The sequence below is a fragment of the Gorilla gorilla genome, chromosome 1 (genome assembly GCF_029281585.2).
Source record: "Gorilla gorilla gorilla isolate KB3781 chromosome 1, NHGRI_mGorGor1-v2.1_pri, whole genome shotgun sequence".
NCBI lineage: Eukaryota > Metazoa > Chordata > Mammalia > Primates > Hominidae > Gorilla > Gorilla gorilla.
In genome coordinates, this window is record NC_073224.2 from 19,687,438 (window position 1) to 19,702,535 (window position 15,098).

Genomic DNA, 15,098 nt, shown 5'->3' on the forward strand with positions numbered 1-15,098 from the left:
TTTTGGAAACATACACATTTATAACCTGCTTCTCCTGCCTTTTCTAAGCTAAGATTTGAGAACTTACTATATGCCAGGCACTGTGCTAAGCAATGTGTATACCTGGCCTTATTCTAACAATCCCTCTCCTTTGTGGAATCCATTTCAGTTTCAATAAATATACACCTACATAATTTTAAAAGGCTGCACTTAACCATACTTTTATCACTGGATACTTAGGATGTCCCTACTTTTTTCTTAATACGAACAGTATTTCAGTAAGTATTCGTGACCTATATTTTTGAAAATGTACCCACTTACAATAGATTCCAACAAATAAAATTGCCAAGTCAAAGGGTGTGCACAAGTTTAATATTTTTCATATATATTGCCCCAATTTCCTTCCTAGCATATAATAACAATTTCATTCCTACTAGAAGTTTGAGAAGGTCCATTTCCCTCCAGAGTACTCACATTCTTTTTAATCTTTCCCAATCTGAACATACCACTAATAAAGTTAAACTTTTGGTTTAATGGCCATTTGTATCTCCACTTTTGTAAATCACTTATATCCTTTGCTCATTTTTAAGTCATCTAAACCTATCCTTGCAAAAGATATTGAAAAAAATTCCTAATTATCTATTTTCCAAATGGTTAGCCAGTTGTCCCAGCACCACTTGTTAAATTATCAATTTGAATGCCACCTTTATAATACATTATAGACATTAGGATCTGTTTCTATACTTGCTTTTAAAGGAAATCTTTAAGATTATTTAAATCCAGCTATAGTAACCAAAACAGCATGGTACTGGCATAAAAACAGACACACAGACTAATGGAACAAAATAGAGAACCCAGAAACAAATCTACACGCCTACAGTGAACTCATTTTTAACAAAGGTGCCAAGAATACACACTGGGGAAGGCAGTCTTTTCCATAAATGGTGCTGGGAAAAATGAATATCCATATGCAAAAGAATGAAACTAGACTCCTATCTCTCACCATATACAAAATGAAATCTAAATGGATTAAAGACTTAAATCCAAGAACTCAAACTATGAAACTACTACAAGAAAACATTGGGGAAGCTCTCTATGATATTCATCTGGGCAAAGATCTCTTGAGTAACACCCACAAACACAGGCAACCAAAGCAAACAAGGACAAATGGGATCATGTCAAGTTAAAAAGCTTCCCCACAGCAAAAGATACAAGCAACAAAGTGAAGAGACAACCCACAGAATCAGATAAAATATTTGCAAACTACCCCTCTGACAAGCGATTAGTAACCAGAATATATAAGGAGCACAAACAACTGTATTGGAAAAAATCTAATAATCCAACCAAAAAATGGGGAAAGATTTGAATAGACATTTCTTAAGACATACAAAACGCCAACAGGCATATGAAAAGGTGGTCAACATCATTGATCATCAAAAAGTGCAAACCAAAACTACAATGAGATATCATCTCACCCCAGTTAAAATGGTGTATATGCAAAAGACAGGTAATAACAAATGCTGGTGAGGATATGGAGAAAGGGGAACACTTGTACACTGCAGTGGGAATGTAAATTAGCAGAACCACAATAGAGAACAGTTTGGAGGTTCCTCAAAAAACTAAAAATTGAGCTACCATATGATCCAGCAATCCCACTGCTGGGTACATACCCAAAAGACAGGAAATCAGTATATGGAAGAGATATCTGCAATCCAATATTTGCTGCAGCACTGTTTACAATAGCTCACTCTGACACCCAGACTAGAGTGCAGTGGCACGATCTCGGCTAACTGCAGCATTGACCTCAGCATCCCTAGTAGCTGGGAACACAGGCGTGCACCACCACACCTGGCTAATTTTTCATTTTTATTTTTTGTGGAGACAGGGTCCCACTGTGTTGCCCAGAATGGTCTCGAACACCTGGGCTCAAGCAATCCTCTCGCCTCAACCTCCCAAAGTACTGGGATTACAGGCATGAGTCACTGCACCTGACTTAAATTTTCTCCTAATTACTTAAACTTGGTAGGATTATATATCACTTTTCATTTAATATTTTTAAAATAAATTTTGTTTTCTATAAGAAACTTTTGTTTCCACACTTTCTAATCCCTTATAATGATCTGTTTGTTTTGATTTCAGTATCACATTGTTTCAATTATTGTAGCCTCACAATAAATAAATGTTTTTTGGTTTTTATTATTTTAAATTGATACAGAATAATTGTACATATGGGGTAGAGGGTGATATTTTGATTCACAATACATACATTTTAATATAAAGCAAAGCCATTATCAATTTTATTCCAAAAGTTTCTTGGCTATTTGTATAAACATTCTTTCTTCAGATAAACTTCAGTCAGTTTTTTAAGTTCCAAAACAAAAAAATCTCTCTATGATTTGTGTTAGGATGGCATTAAAATTGTAGATTAATAGGAGAAGAAATACTTCTTTATAAAATTTGATCTCTTTATTTAAATATTTTATTAAACTATGTGAAACTTCATAAATTTTATATAGGATTTACATGTGATTTTTTAAATTGGGTTGATAACCATTGATTCAATACATATTTGTTGAGCATCTACTACGTTCCCATCACTGTGTTAGCCTCTACTGAGCAAAACCAGAAATGACCCTTCTTCTACAAAGAGATTATAGTTCCCTGTGGGAAAACTGATAGCAATCAAAGTACACAAAGAAACATAAACCAACAACAGTGTGAGAGCTACATATGACAGCACAGTCAGAAGATATGGCCTGGTCAGTTTCCCGAGGACGTGAATAACATCAGCTAACACATAGTTACTGTGTACAGGCAACCTTAGAATCCCCATTTCAAAGATGAGGAAAATGAGCCCGAGGAACCTGCAGTAATCATCCTGATGCTATCCTCTAGCAAAGCAGTGGAGGGAGGATCTGAACCTAGGCAGTCTGGTTCTGGAGTCTGTGCTCTTAGCCATGAATAAGTGAACAGGGACCTGAGGGAAATTATGGATTTCACCATGGGAGGCTATGGCACCAGGAGAGCAGTCAGGCAGAAATACCAGCACATGGTAAATCCTTTGTCTAACTGCCTAGTGCTGAATATTTTATCTGCCCACATTACTGAACTCTTTACAGCCCTATTAATGTCTCCATTTAGTCAGCTGGTAACTGTATTATCTGCATGTAATTTTATCAAGGTCTTTTAAAATATGTATATTCATTTAGCATCTTATTATACTAGATGAAACTTCCAAAAAGTGCTCAATAACGCCACGGATTAACAGGCACCCCTGCTTATTCCTGACATTAATACTTCATTTAATAACTGAGATTTCATCAACTTTTGATGATAAAACTTTTTCACCTAACATTTATCAACATCCAGTGGAAAGCTGCTCTGTGTCAGCTATGGGTTGAGACTGATGTACTTCACCATATAAAAGAAGTATTTTCCTATGCTTTTTTTTTTTTTACCAGAAACTTTAAATCAGGAGAGCTTGCTGACCTTTATCAAGCACCTTTTGAAATTTATTTAAGATGTTTCTATGATTTTTCTCCTTTGGCCTATTAACAAATTAATTTAATTTTTTCAAGTTGAACCATCTGTGTACTTCTAAAACAAATTCTGATTGAGGTAGATCATTCTTTTAATTGCTTGCTAATATTTTACTTAAAATTTTTATAACTATGTATGTATCTTCTAAGGTTGCAATAGAAAAATAGTTGCTAGAGTTATAACTATAGTTGTTTGGAACAGGAGGTTAAATTTGTTCTTCGATCTTAAAATATTTAACTCACTATGGCTTTAATTACTTTACTATCATAAATGATTATATTAAAGGATAACTACTTAATATAATAAATAATTACAGCCCAACCAGCTGTACATAAATAGTATAAACTTCCTTGGATAGGAAAAGCATTAGTTTTCTTCCTTGCTTACGTCGTACAAGTAAAGTTAGTGCTGATTACTATAGAAACTGTGTGAAAACGCATCACAGAATTCTATCTTGTTCTTCTACATCATCTCTGGACATTTCTTCACTGCTTCAGAGTTTAATGTCTTAGCAGAGATTTCTGCACAGTTGCCTCTTAAGTTCTCATGGCCTCTAGAGCTCTGCGCATGCCTCTCATTCACAACTGACACTTGCACCTGCTCCCTCTTTCTGTAGTCGCCTCATCAGGCTTATCTATTTTATTGTTCTTTTTTTTATCACTTAAGAATTTGTTTTCCTATGGTGGTGGGGGGGCCTTTTTGTTTTATTGTGGTTAAAAAAAAAAAAACACACATCACATAAAAGCAACCACCTTAGCCATTTTTAGTTTGTATGGTTCAGTAGTATTAGGTATATGCACACTGATGTGAAACAGACCTCCAGAACTTCTTAATCATTATTTTTAAAAAAAAAAACCCGGGTCTATTTCTCAATTCCACTGCTGCTTTATTTCTAATTCGTTTATACCAGCTTTGCTGTATTAGGCCTTCTAATTTCCCTTATTACCTCTTCTCGCAGCTCAAGTTCAGTATCTAGTTCATTTATTCCCTTTCTTCTTAGCATTAAACTAAGAAGGCAGGATGGGTTTAAGCAGGAGGTGACATCACTAACAGGTGTCTAAGGAGAGAAGGGGCAAGTAGAGCAGGGGGCAGGTGGGAGGCCATGGCCAGTTAAAATGAGCAAAGTCTGAATGGAGGCAGCAGCCATCGGGTTGAAATAGAGGGTCACGGTCTAAAGGATACAGCAAGTAAAAAGGAGAGGGCCTTGAGGAAGAATTAGGCACAGAAAGAGGGAAAAGACACAGGTTTCCAGTTTGTGCAATGAGGGAAGAAGTGGTGCCATCAACGGAAACAAGGAGTTTAAGAGGAAGAGAGGTTTTAGAGGAAAGTCAAGAGCTAACTTTGGGTTTGAGTCAAGTGATTACGCTGGAAGCTCTCTAGCATGTAGTTAAGAAAGTCCAGAGAAAGGTAAATACTACAGATATGGATGTGATGATTTGATAATCATTAACTTATGGTGGATGATAAGCTGAGACTGTAAGTACAATCTCTAAGAAAGCTTAGGGGGCTGGGTGCGGTGGCTCACGCCTGTAATCCCAGCACTTTGGGAGGCTGAGGCGGGCGGATCACGAGGTCAGGAGATCGAGACCATGGTGAAACCCCGTCTCTACTAAAAATACAAAAACCTAGCCGGGTGCAGTGGCAGGCGCCTGTAGTCCCAGCTATCCGAGAGGCTGAGGCAGGAGAATGGCGTGAACCCGGGAGGCGAAGCTTGCAGTGAGCCGAGACTGCGCCACTGCACTCCAGCCTGGGTGACAAAGCGACACTCTATCTCAAAAAAAAAAAAAAAAAAGAAAAGAAAAGAAAAAGAAAGCTTAAGAAGCTTACGTTTAATAAGAGAAGAGTTGACCTGGTGAAGACGAGTATTTAAGAGATAGTGGGAGAATCAACTTAGCAATTTATCTTTTGTTAAAAGAACTATCCATTTCTTTGAAAGGTTCTACATCTGGACCATAAAGCTGGACACAGTTAGTATAATGATTTTCATATTTATTATACTTGCTTATTCCTCAAGCCAAATACTTGTTTCTTCTCATTTTTCTTGATTAGGCTTGCTAGATAACTGTCTAATCTTAAGCAGTATCTTCAAAGAACTAGGTCTTCTATTTAATTCTAGTATTTCTCTGACTTCAAACTTAATTAATTAGTTTGAAGGCAATGTAACAGTGGCTCAGGGCAGGGCTATGGAGTCAGACTAACCCAGATTAGATGCTTCCCTGACTGTTTGACTTAGAGCAAGTCCTTTAGAACGTCTTAGCCTCAGCTCCTTCATCTGTAAAATAGAAATAACCACCCCCAGATACCTTCACAGGGCTACTGTAAAGAATAAAGGGTATAAAGCCCTGTGCACAGAAAAAGGATTGTTAAATGTTCGTATAGGCTTATAGGCTAAAATCGCAGTGTTTTTTTGTTAAATTTTTCTATCTACTTTCTTTAAGCTTATCTTGGCCTTCACAGTACTTCCCAGCTTCCAAATACCTTCATAAACCTCATTTCTTTTGATTCTCCATCCTCCAAGGTAGATACAAGGCACACTGTGCCCACTGTACACATGGGGAAATAAACTCAATGTTAATGAACATGTTTAAGGTCACAAAACAAAGACATAGCACAGCCGGGTCTTGCCACAGCAATGAAGAACATGGTACATTTGTCACAACTCCTTCTGCCAATGCTGGGTCCTAGTAATGAACAGTTTAGGTATAGCAGTGTCTTGAAACTTCTTTCCTCTCCTCCTAAACCTCACACACAACTGACCTTAAGAAGAGCAGTTTCAGCACATTGACGAGGACAAAAGCTAACCACAGAAGGTCCAAGAGAGAGTGGAGTGGTGGAGGCAGTCCATATGAACATCTCCTTTGAGGAATTCTGCTGTAAAAGGAGGCAGAGGGATGGGGCAGTGGCTGGAGGGGTGTGTGGTCATCTTAGTTGCTTGTATTTTCAGGATGGTAGTTTTATTAAGACCATCTGTATGCTGACGGAAGACAAGAGGAAATGAGAGCCAGTGAACAGAGAGCTGAACTAGGCAGAGGCACCGGCCACTCATCCACCACAACAGGACAGAAGGCAAAATCTACCAGTCCATCTGCGGGCAGGCCAGTAGCTGGGGTGGTGGGGAGCAAGGAAGTTGTTTTCTCACTGCTTCTTAGTCAAATAAGATGACAGTCGTCACCTCCAAGGAAGAAGGTGGCATTGGCAGTAGCATGTATTTCTCACACATCCATGTGTGTGAGAAAACTGACTGAAAGCTTATAAGTGGCAAACCCATGGCCAATTTATAAGGAAATCAACAGCTGCTGGGTAGCACTTATCACTCGACCACCTAGTTATAACAGACGGCACACTGAGCTACTTGAAAATAAGGATGACTGGGCTTTTCCCTTGGATGAGCTACAACTTAAAAGTAGAGTGCCAGATATTTATTGACAATCCTAACCGCAGGTATAGGGTAAACCTGCGAAGAGAAGACAGAATTCTTGTGGCTGAAAGAACTACCTGAAGGCCAGGCGGCTATGTGGTATCAACTTGTAGTGCCTTTTGCTTTTATCAATTTCTGCACTTATAAGACAACCACAGGTGGCCAGGCGCGGTGGCTCACGCCTATAATGCCAGCACTTTGGGAGGCTGAGGCAGGTGGATCACGAGGTCAGGAGATCGAGACCATCCTGGCTAACATGGTGGAACCCTGTCTCTATTAAAAATACAAAAAAATTGGCCGGGCGTGGTGGCGGGCGCCTGTAGTCCCAGCTACTCGGGAGGCTGAGGCAGGAGAATGGCATGGACCCAGGAGGCAGAGCTTGCAGTGAGCCGAGATTGCACCACTGCACTCCAGCCTGGGCAACAGAGCAAGACTCCATCTCAAAAATAAAAAAAAAAAGACAACCACAGTTGACATCATATACTGCATTGCTCAATGGCCCCGAAATATGGTCCCAAGTGGTAAATTCCTTTTAGAGTGTAATAACAGGAAAAATGCTCTGAAGAATTTATATGCTTCATTTAATGAAATGAAATATTCATCGGTATCTGAGATGTGTTATCGTAAAGCAAACTGAAAATAGAGGCTGCCTGCTGATTATTAAATTATAAAGTAAACATATAATTAATCCATAGGAACTAAGGATCCACAAAAGCCATCTTAAAGAGACAGAAGTTTTTTGTTTTTTGTTTTTTAACAAAGCTTGAATGTAATCGGATCAAAGGTATCTTAACCCACATACAAATATAAACACATGTAAAGAATCAAAAGAAAAGGAATTCACTGCACAGGATGGAAAAACAGGCACAGTAGCAAATTACATGGAACAGAACAGAAGAAGGATGCCTTAACCAACCAAACAGGCCTTCCCCACAAAGGCCAGTTACTTAGCATAAGGTTATAAACTAGATTGAAGATGCATCAGATGCTCAAAGTGACACATACTTTTAAGAGCTAAAAGCTTTCTCATAAGCCCACACATACTGGCAGACAACATCAACTCCACAGGGAATGCTGAAACAGAGTGAGGCACTGACATGAAAAGATTAGTGACAAGGGAACACAGAGTCACTGAGAACATTGCAAACACCAGCAGGGAAGAGTTGCAAGAGAAGACAACTGGTCTTCTCGTGTAGAGGTGGTCCTGAGATGCACCAACTGATTCCTAAGTGAGAGTTTATGGAAAGAATGCCAGCACATGTGCAGTGTAAGTCCACTGCATGGTGCTGGACTCTAAATCAGACAAAACATTTCCCAAATGAAACTAGGGTTAGCATGGAATGAGACTATCGGCAATCTTAAAAACAGACAGCTATTGATTTCGGTTCTTTCTGATTACATCAGTTGTTCAGCTTATGAAAATGTATTGAGCTATCTACACTTAGGACATATGCACTTTCCTGTATATATGTTGTATTTTGATAAAAAAGTAAAACCAAAACATAAGAAAAGGAATATGCTGGAAAGCATTCACCCAAAGTATTAAAATTCTGCCGCTTTGATAAATCGTGTATTTATCCTATCTGCAAGATAAGATAAGCCCAAACAAAATGACCTCTTTAAAACAACTCATTGTGAAAGGGAGAAGGTTTAAAAGTCAGTCAAGTATATATTGAGTGCAGTGAAGCTAAACTGTCTGTACATTGAGTGGTGCACATTGAAGAGCCTTGACTTTCCTACAGTCATGCTCCAGGTAGGTTCTAAAACCCAAGTCACACCACTTTTGCCTCCACCCAGAGATTAAAAAATAATAATTAACCCTTATCACCTGAAGTTGAACAGGTTTAGCAGTGTGTAGATCTTTTAAAAGGTAGATGTAATTCTTAATGACAACAGATATACGTGAAAAAGCGAATCATAGGCTGCCATCGTCACAGGGCTTATGCTATAAAATGCTACTTCTAAACCAAAGGATTTGCTGAAAGATGCTGTTCAGTGAGCAAAAGGGAAACACCCTCTGGCAATGCCACAGGGGCCAGGATGTGGCAAGATCACAATCTCTTCATCACTCTGTGCCTCAGTCTCTGAGCACAGCGACTTTGCACTGGCAAATTTACTCAGGAATGCCTTGAAAAACAAGATATGAAGAGGTCTGCCATGAAACTATGTATGATGACAAACACAGAAAATCAGGTCCAGGAGATGAAAGGATTGACCAGATACATTCACAGTAATGGTTACCACAACTGCTATGACTGAGCACAAAATGTGGTTCTTAACTTCCTCATAGAGCAAAAAAGGAAATAGCTCTCATATTATAAGTTTCCTTCTATTGATTCTCTACCACCTCTAGGCATAGCAGTGATCTATGTGCTGTGAGCAAAAAGACTGACTTCATGTATTTAAATGGCCAATTCCTTAATTAAGAAAGCTACCATATACAAGGACAATCTCAGTGTTACCAATTTTGTCAAAAACACAGAGCTAGGTTCATAGCTACTTCCTTATTTTTCTGGCAGTTCACAATTCCCAAATTGGACAAACAGATTCTAAATGCCTTTTCCCATAAAGAACTGTGGGAAAATAGAATAAATGCAATTCTGGGTTCATTGATTTCAACAAACTAATGAAAATTAAGACATCAAGTACAGGGCTGCATCACTCAAGAGCAGTGAAAAAAGGCTGAAGGCATTGGAAAAAAAGATTCACACAAACTCACTGTTCTTGTTACTACTACATTTTCAAGGCAAGAGGAGAAAACAAAAGTATTTTTAAAACAGCTTCTAGAAATGCATATGCTTGAACCATAAAATATACCTTATACTGTCTGTAAAGAGTATAAAGATATAATTTAATACATGATTTGAAAGAGATGCAGTTTAGCTTTGGTAAGAAGAGCAGAGGGGCTGGGCGTGGTGGCTCACGCCTGTAATTCCAGCACTTTGGGACGCTGAGGTGGGCAGATCACGAGGCCAGGAGTTCGAGACCAGCCTGGCCAACATGGTGAAACCCCGTCTCTACTAAAAATACAAAAAATTAGTCAGGCTTGGTGGCAGGCGCCTGTAATTCCAGCTACTTGGGAGGCTGAGGCAGGAGAATCGCTTGAACCTGGGAGGCGGAGGTTGCAGTGAGCCGAGATCACGCCATTGCACTCCAGCCTGGGTGACAGGGCGATACTCCATCTCAAAAAAAAAAAAAAAAGAAGAGCAGAGAACCTGAATTTTTAAATCAATGAACAAGTTACAAATTTCACAAGACCTTAATGTAGCAGATCTATTAAGTGTTAAATTAAGATATTTCTAAGATCTCTCCAAATCTCACTCTATCTAAGTCTCAGCTCAAATGTCTCCTTACCAGAAGCCATCCCAGGCCACCTCTTAAAGTAGCACCTACACACTGCTCTTTATCCTCTCACACTGCTTTATTTTCAAGGCATGTATTACTGGGCCCTACTATATAGAGTCATGCGCCACATAATGATTCGGCCAATGATGGACCACGTATGTGTGAGAATGGTCCCATCAGACGGTAATACCATATTTTCACTGTACATTTTCTGTATTTAGATACACAAACACTTGTCACTATGTTACAACTGCCTACAGTATTGAGTACAGTAACATGCTACAGGTCTGTAGCCTAGAAGCAATAGGCTATACCATACAACCAAGGTGTGTAATGGGTATTCCATCTAGGTCTAAGTACACTCTTTGATGTTTGCACCATGATGAAATCGCCTAACGACACATTTCTCAAAACATATCCTGTTGTTAAATGGTATGTAACTGTACTTATTTCTTCCCTCACCAAGACAGAGCATCCACACTAGGAACTCAGTCAGCTGTGCTGCATCACCAGGGTCCAAAATACTAAGTAGCATCTAGCAGGTATACAAATAGTTTTTCAATGAAAGAACAGACCCATTCTAGTCCTGCAGTTCAAAACACTAGGCTCAGTGAAGCATCCTTGTATTTGTAGTCAAAGACAAAATTCTAATAGTGATTTAAGAATATAACTTTCAACAAAGCTTGAAGGTATAGGACTTCATCATTAATATTAGTAAGAAATTATACTAATATGCAACAATTACTGAAGATAACACACAAATGGTCAGGTCAGGTTCAAATCCTGGCTCTACTCTTTACTGTGTAACCTTAACTTCTCTGTCTCAGTTTGTAAAATGGGGATTAAAAACAGCTTTGGCCAGGCACGGTGGCTCACGTCTGTAATCCTAACACTTTGGGAGGCTGAGGTGGAAGTACTGCTTGAGTCCAGGAGTTTGACCAGCCTGGGCAACATAGCCAGACCTTGTCTCTGCAGAAAAAAAAAAAAATAGCTGGGCATGGTGGCACACGTCTGTGGTCCTAGCTACTTGGGAAGCTGAGGCAGGACGATGGCTTCAAACCAGGAATTTAAGGCTGCAGTGAGCTATGACAGCACCAATGAACTACCTCCTGGGCAACAGAGCAAGACCCTGTCTCTAAAAAAATAGAAAAAACAACAGCACCTACTTCAGTATCAAAAGGATTAAAAAAGATTGCAGAGTGTTTATGATAATATAACTAAAAAAGTGAGGAAAGAATTGGAAAAATACTTCTGTTCATCATTTCCTCCGACAGTTACAAATTAAAGATAGGGCTTCGGCAACAGGAAATTTACTTTTATTTTTAAAATATGTACAATACAGTGTTCATTTTTTTAAAATAATATTTTTTCTCTACAAGTAAACAAAGAGAGAAGATAAGTTTGTGGTTATATGCTTTTCAAGTAAAAAGGTAAAAATAAATAAAATATCAAAAAGGTAAAATGTAAAAATGTGGAGTAGAAAATATTAAGGGGGGGATCAGGAAACATGCAAAGCTCAGGCTGAGACATATGGCACCAGAGGGGCATCCATGCCTGTCACTTCTGCAGTAGATCTGGGTGGGGCTCAGCCCACTGAGCATTAGGCTGTTCCCTGGGACATGGATTCCATGTGACGGTGGTGTGCATAGCTGGGCCAGCCATTGCTAGTGTGTCGTCTTTGGATTGGTGGGCTCCCACCAGCCACTGTCCTTGTATGTACAATCACTGGCGGTTCTGTCTCAAGGCAATACATATACTGCTTGTAAGAAGGTATGCAGATTTAAATTTAGACCCAAGCAGGCATCAGCTCAGCCATTTGAACCTGAAAGCTGTGGGAAAGATTCTGAAAAGTGGTTGTGCTGCTGTGTTTGTCCTCAGTATATGTGCTGGATTGATATGAACAGGTTTGTGGCTGGACAGGTAAGCAAGAGACGATGGCATGATCAATGCTTAGTAAAGCCAAGTCTGTATGATTCTGAAGAACTGACTAGTTCTGGATCCTGACATTTGTCTAGACCCTAATGTTGCTCAAATGGGTCTCCGGATACAGAGCATCAGCTGCCCCTCAGGCTATGGCACGGTTAATTGTAAATCCCGAATTCATCCCCACATCCTAGGACAGAGAAGAAATGAAGCAGGTTTCATAGGGTCCAGCTTCTACATAGTTGTCCAGGGCGAAGAGGGAGAAATGAGAAGTATTTCAGTAGCCCCTACAACAACAGAGTTGGCTTTTGTCGCATACTGCAGCCAGGAAAGCTGAGGGAAACAGCTGGAGCTCCAAGTAGTTGATTCTGGAAATGACTTCTTGGGTGACCACAGCGGCAGCTGCCCCACTTTAGCACCTGTTGGTAGCTACTCACACAGCCAGGGGAGGTGATCTGAAAGACTCAGGTCGTTCATTTGCAACAGTAAATTTTAAATTCCAAGCTAGAAAAAATAAGTACTACATGGGAGAGAGAAAAAGAAGGTAGAAACATCTAAATAAATTATGTTTACAGCTTCATGATACAGTGTTCATCCTCCAGGGAAATATCGTAATACAAGTCAGAGCTGGCTTGAACAGGGTTCTTAAATACTGGTGGTTAGCCTGATGCCAAAGAATCAAATAAGCCACCAACATCAATGATACCAATAGATATCACAGTATTAATCGATACATACCTTCTACTGTCTAAACGCTGGGGCTCCTTTAGCCAGTGAGCACCACATGAGCAAAGGAGAAAGGGAAATTTACCCAACATGCACCATATGCAAGTAAACACTTCAGATGTGGTTTGCCTACCTACAAGCACTTAATGGTTAAGACAAAGGTTTTGTCTGGAGCCCGACTACATGGGTTCCTCCTCTGGCAGCTGTGGGATCTCAAGAAGATGACAATTTCACTATGTTTCAGTTTGTTCATCTGAGAAAACGAGCCACCATCTAATGAGGTGGTTATTGTTTTTCTGATAGACTAATATACTAGGCTCATAGACCTAAAGCACTTATAACAGCACCTGGCATACAGCAAGCACTCAATATATGTCGGCTACTTCTCATTTCCCTCACAGCACCCTCGTGAGGAAAATAAAACCCCACAATTAGGTGAACAGTGTTTTCCACTTACAGAGGAGGCATTTTACAAAGACAGGTAATTCACTTGCTCAGAGATACAGAAAGTGACAGAGGTAAGTAAACGTCATTCTTTCTCCACCGTGCAAGGCTGGCCGTGTTACTTACGCCGTTACCAGCTAAGGCCTACTGCAAAATAAAAAAGTCACAAACCTCTCAGTGAGTGACACTTCCTCAAGGAAGTCAGATTGTGCTAAAAGGAAATCAGATTGTGCTAATCTTGACGTCTCATCTCAACTAAAAAAAAAAGGTATTGTTTTCCCAGGTACACAATGCCGAAGAAAACCACTGCCAAGTCTTAAAAGCAACCATCTCCTAGTGGGTTTGGTAGACCCAGGCCCTTCCCAAAGCAAGCCATAAGGGAACTCACATAGAGAAGGGGGAAAGAGAAAGGGAGGAGATTGATGGGTAAAAAGACCCACGACAGAACTTCAAAACAAAAAAATGTACACACGTATTTTGTCCCAGAGGCATCTGCTATGATTTATTAAACTGAAGCCAATAGCGCCCATTCTTAATGAATGAGCTGGCGTAGCTCCAATACACACACGGCACTGACTCACAGGCTCAAGGCCTGCAGGGGCCTTTTTTCCCTCTGGGAGACACCTGACAGATCGCAGGTTAATCTTAAACAACTGGAAGCAAGATGTCAACGAGCAGATAAGATGGGCTTGCTCTTTTTTTCCATTCCAGGGATCGAATTTTTAGGAACTGTTGTATACGAGACATTAACCCGGGAGGTCAGGAAGCCTGATTTCCAGGCCTAAGATGGGCCAGGCGTCTCCCTCCGGGGGCGGGCTCCGCAAGCCGCCGGGCTGGTTGCTCGTCCGCCCGCCCCTCCCTCGTCCCTTCGGCATCCTCGGGAGGCCGGCGGCGGGAACAGGGCTGCCCCGGGCCACCTGCCATCTCCTCCGCCACCCTTCCAACAGTTGCTTCAGACTCAGGAGAGGCCGCCCTGGCCCCAGGAGCATGCTGTCAGCTCATTTCTCGACTCGCCGCCCTGCCCAAAGGCGGCTGCAGGAGGGCGCGCGGCGGCGTGGGTGGCAGCGGAGAGAAGCTGCCCGACAGGACCCCTGGCTGAGCCGGCCCCCGCGGATCGCGCGCCGCAGCCGGAGGCGTGAGGCCCGGGCGACCCGTACCCCGGCCCGGGACCCCAGCCCTGCTACCCCGCCGCCCCGCCGCCCCGGCCGACTCGGACGCCCGCCGACGCCCACTCACCGCCGCACTCGGCAGAGTACTGGTCCCCCCAGTCCCCGGACTGCGGGCTGCAGCCGCCGCCGCCCGCCGGGGCCTCCTGCTGCTGCCGGTGCTGCAGCTCCTGCTTGAGCAGGGAGAGCGGCGAGTAGTGCTCGGTGGCCAGGGCGCCTGGCCGCAGCCCGGCAGACAGGACCCCCAGCAGCAGCAGCAGCAGCAGGACACGCCGGGCGGCGCCCGCGGCGGCCACAGCGCCGCCCCAGAAGCAGCAGCAGCAGCAGCAGCCGGCAGGTGCCATCTTCCCTCAAGGCGCATGTGCGACAGCCCTTGCCCGGCTCTCAGGCCTCCCCGCCTCTAACCTACGGCGGGCAGGTGGACCGTGGCAAGGGGGTGGGACAAGGGGAGAAGCATTGTATGCTGGGAATGGTAGTCCCAGCTCAGCCAGCCCGGGGCCGCCTTGCCGGTGCTGGGACTACGAATCCCAATAAGCCCCGCGCGGCGCAAGTCTTCC

At 41.9% G+C, this 15,098-nt stretch overlaps 1 protein-coding gene across 9 annotated transcripts in view; it reads right to left on the bottom strand.

Annotated features, from left to right (window-relative positions):
* The window catches only part of TTC13 (tetratricopeptide repeat domain 13), a 73,156-nt gene extending 58,165 nt beyond the window's left edge, over nt 1-14,991 (bottom strand). For 3 of the 9 annotated variants that reach the window (XM_031000751.3, XM_031000745.3, XM_031000733.3), the window contains exon 1: nt 14,612-14,991. In XM_031000751.3, the coding sequence (XP_030856611.1) occupies nt 14,612-14,885 (274 nt within the window). In that variant the 5' untranslated portion in view covers nt 14,886-14,991. The remainder of the gene's footprint in view (nt 1-14,611) is intronic. The other 6 variants (XM_055373209.2, XM_031000738.3, XM_055373213.2 and 3 more) reach the window with 5 other exon arrangements.
* Between the last annotated feature and the right edge of the window lie 107 nt (nt 14,992-15,098).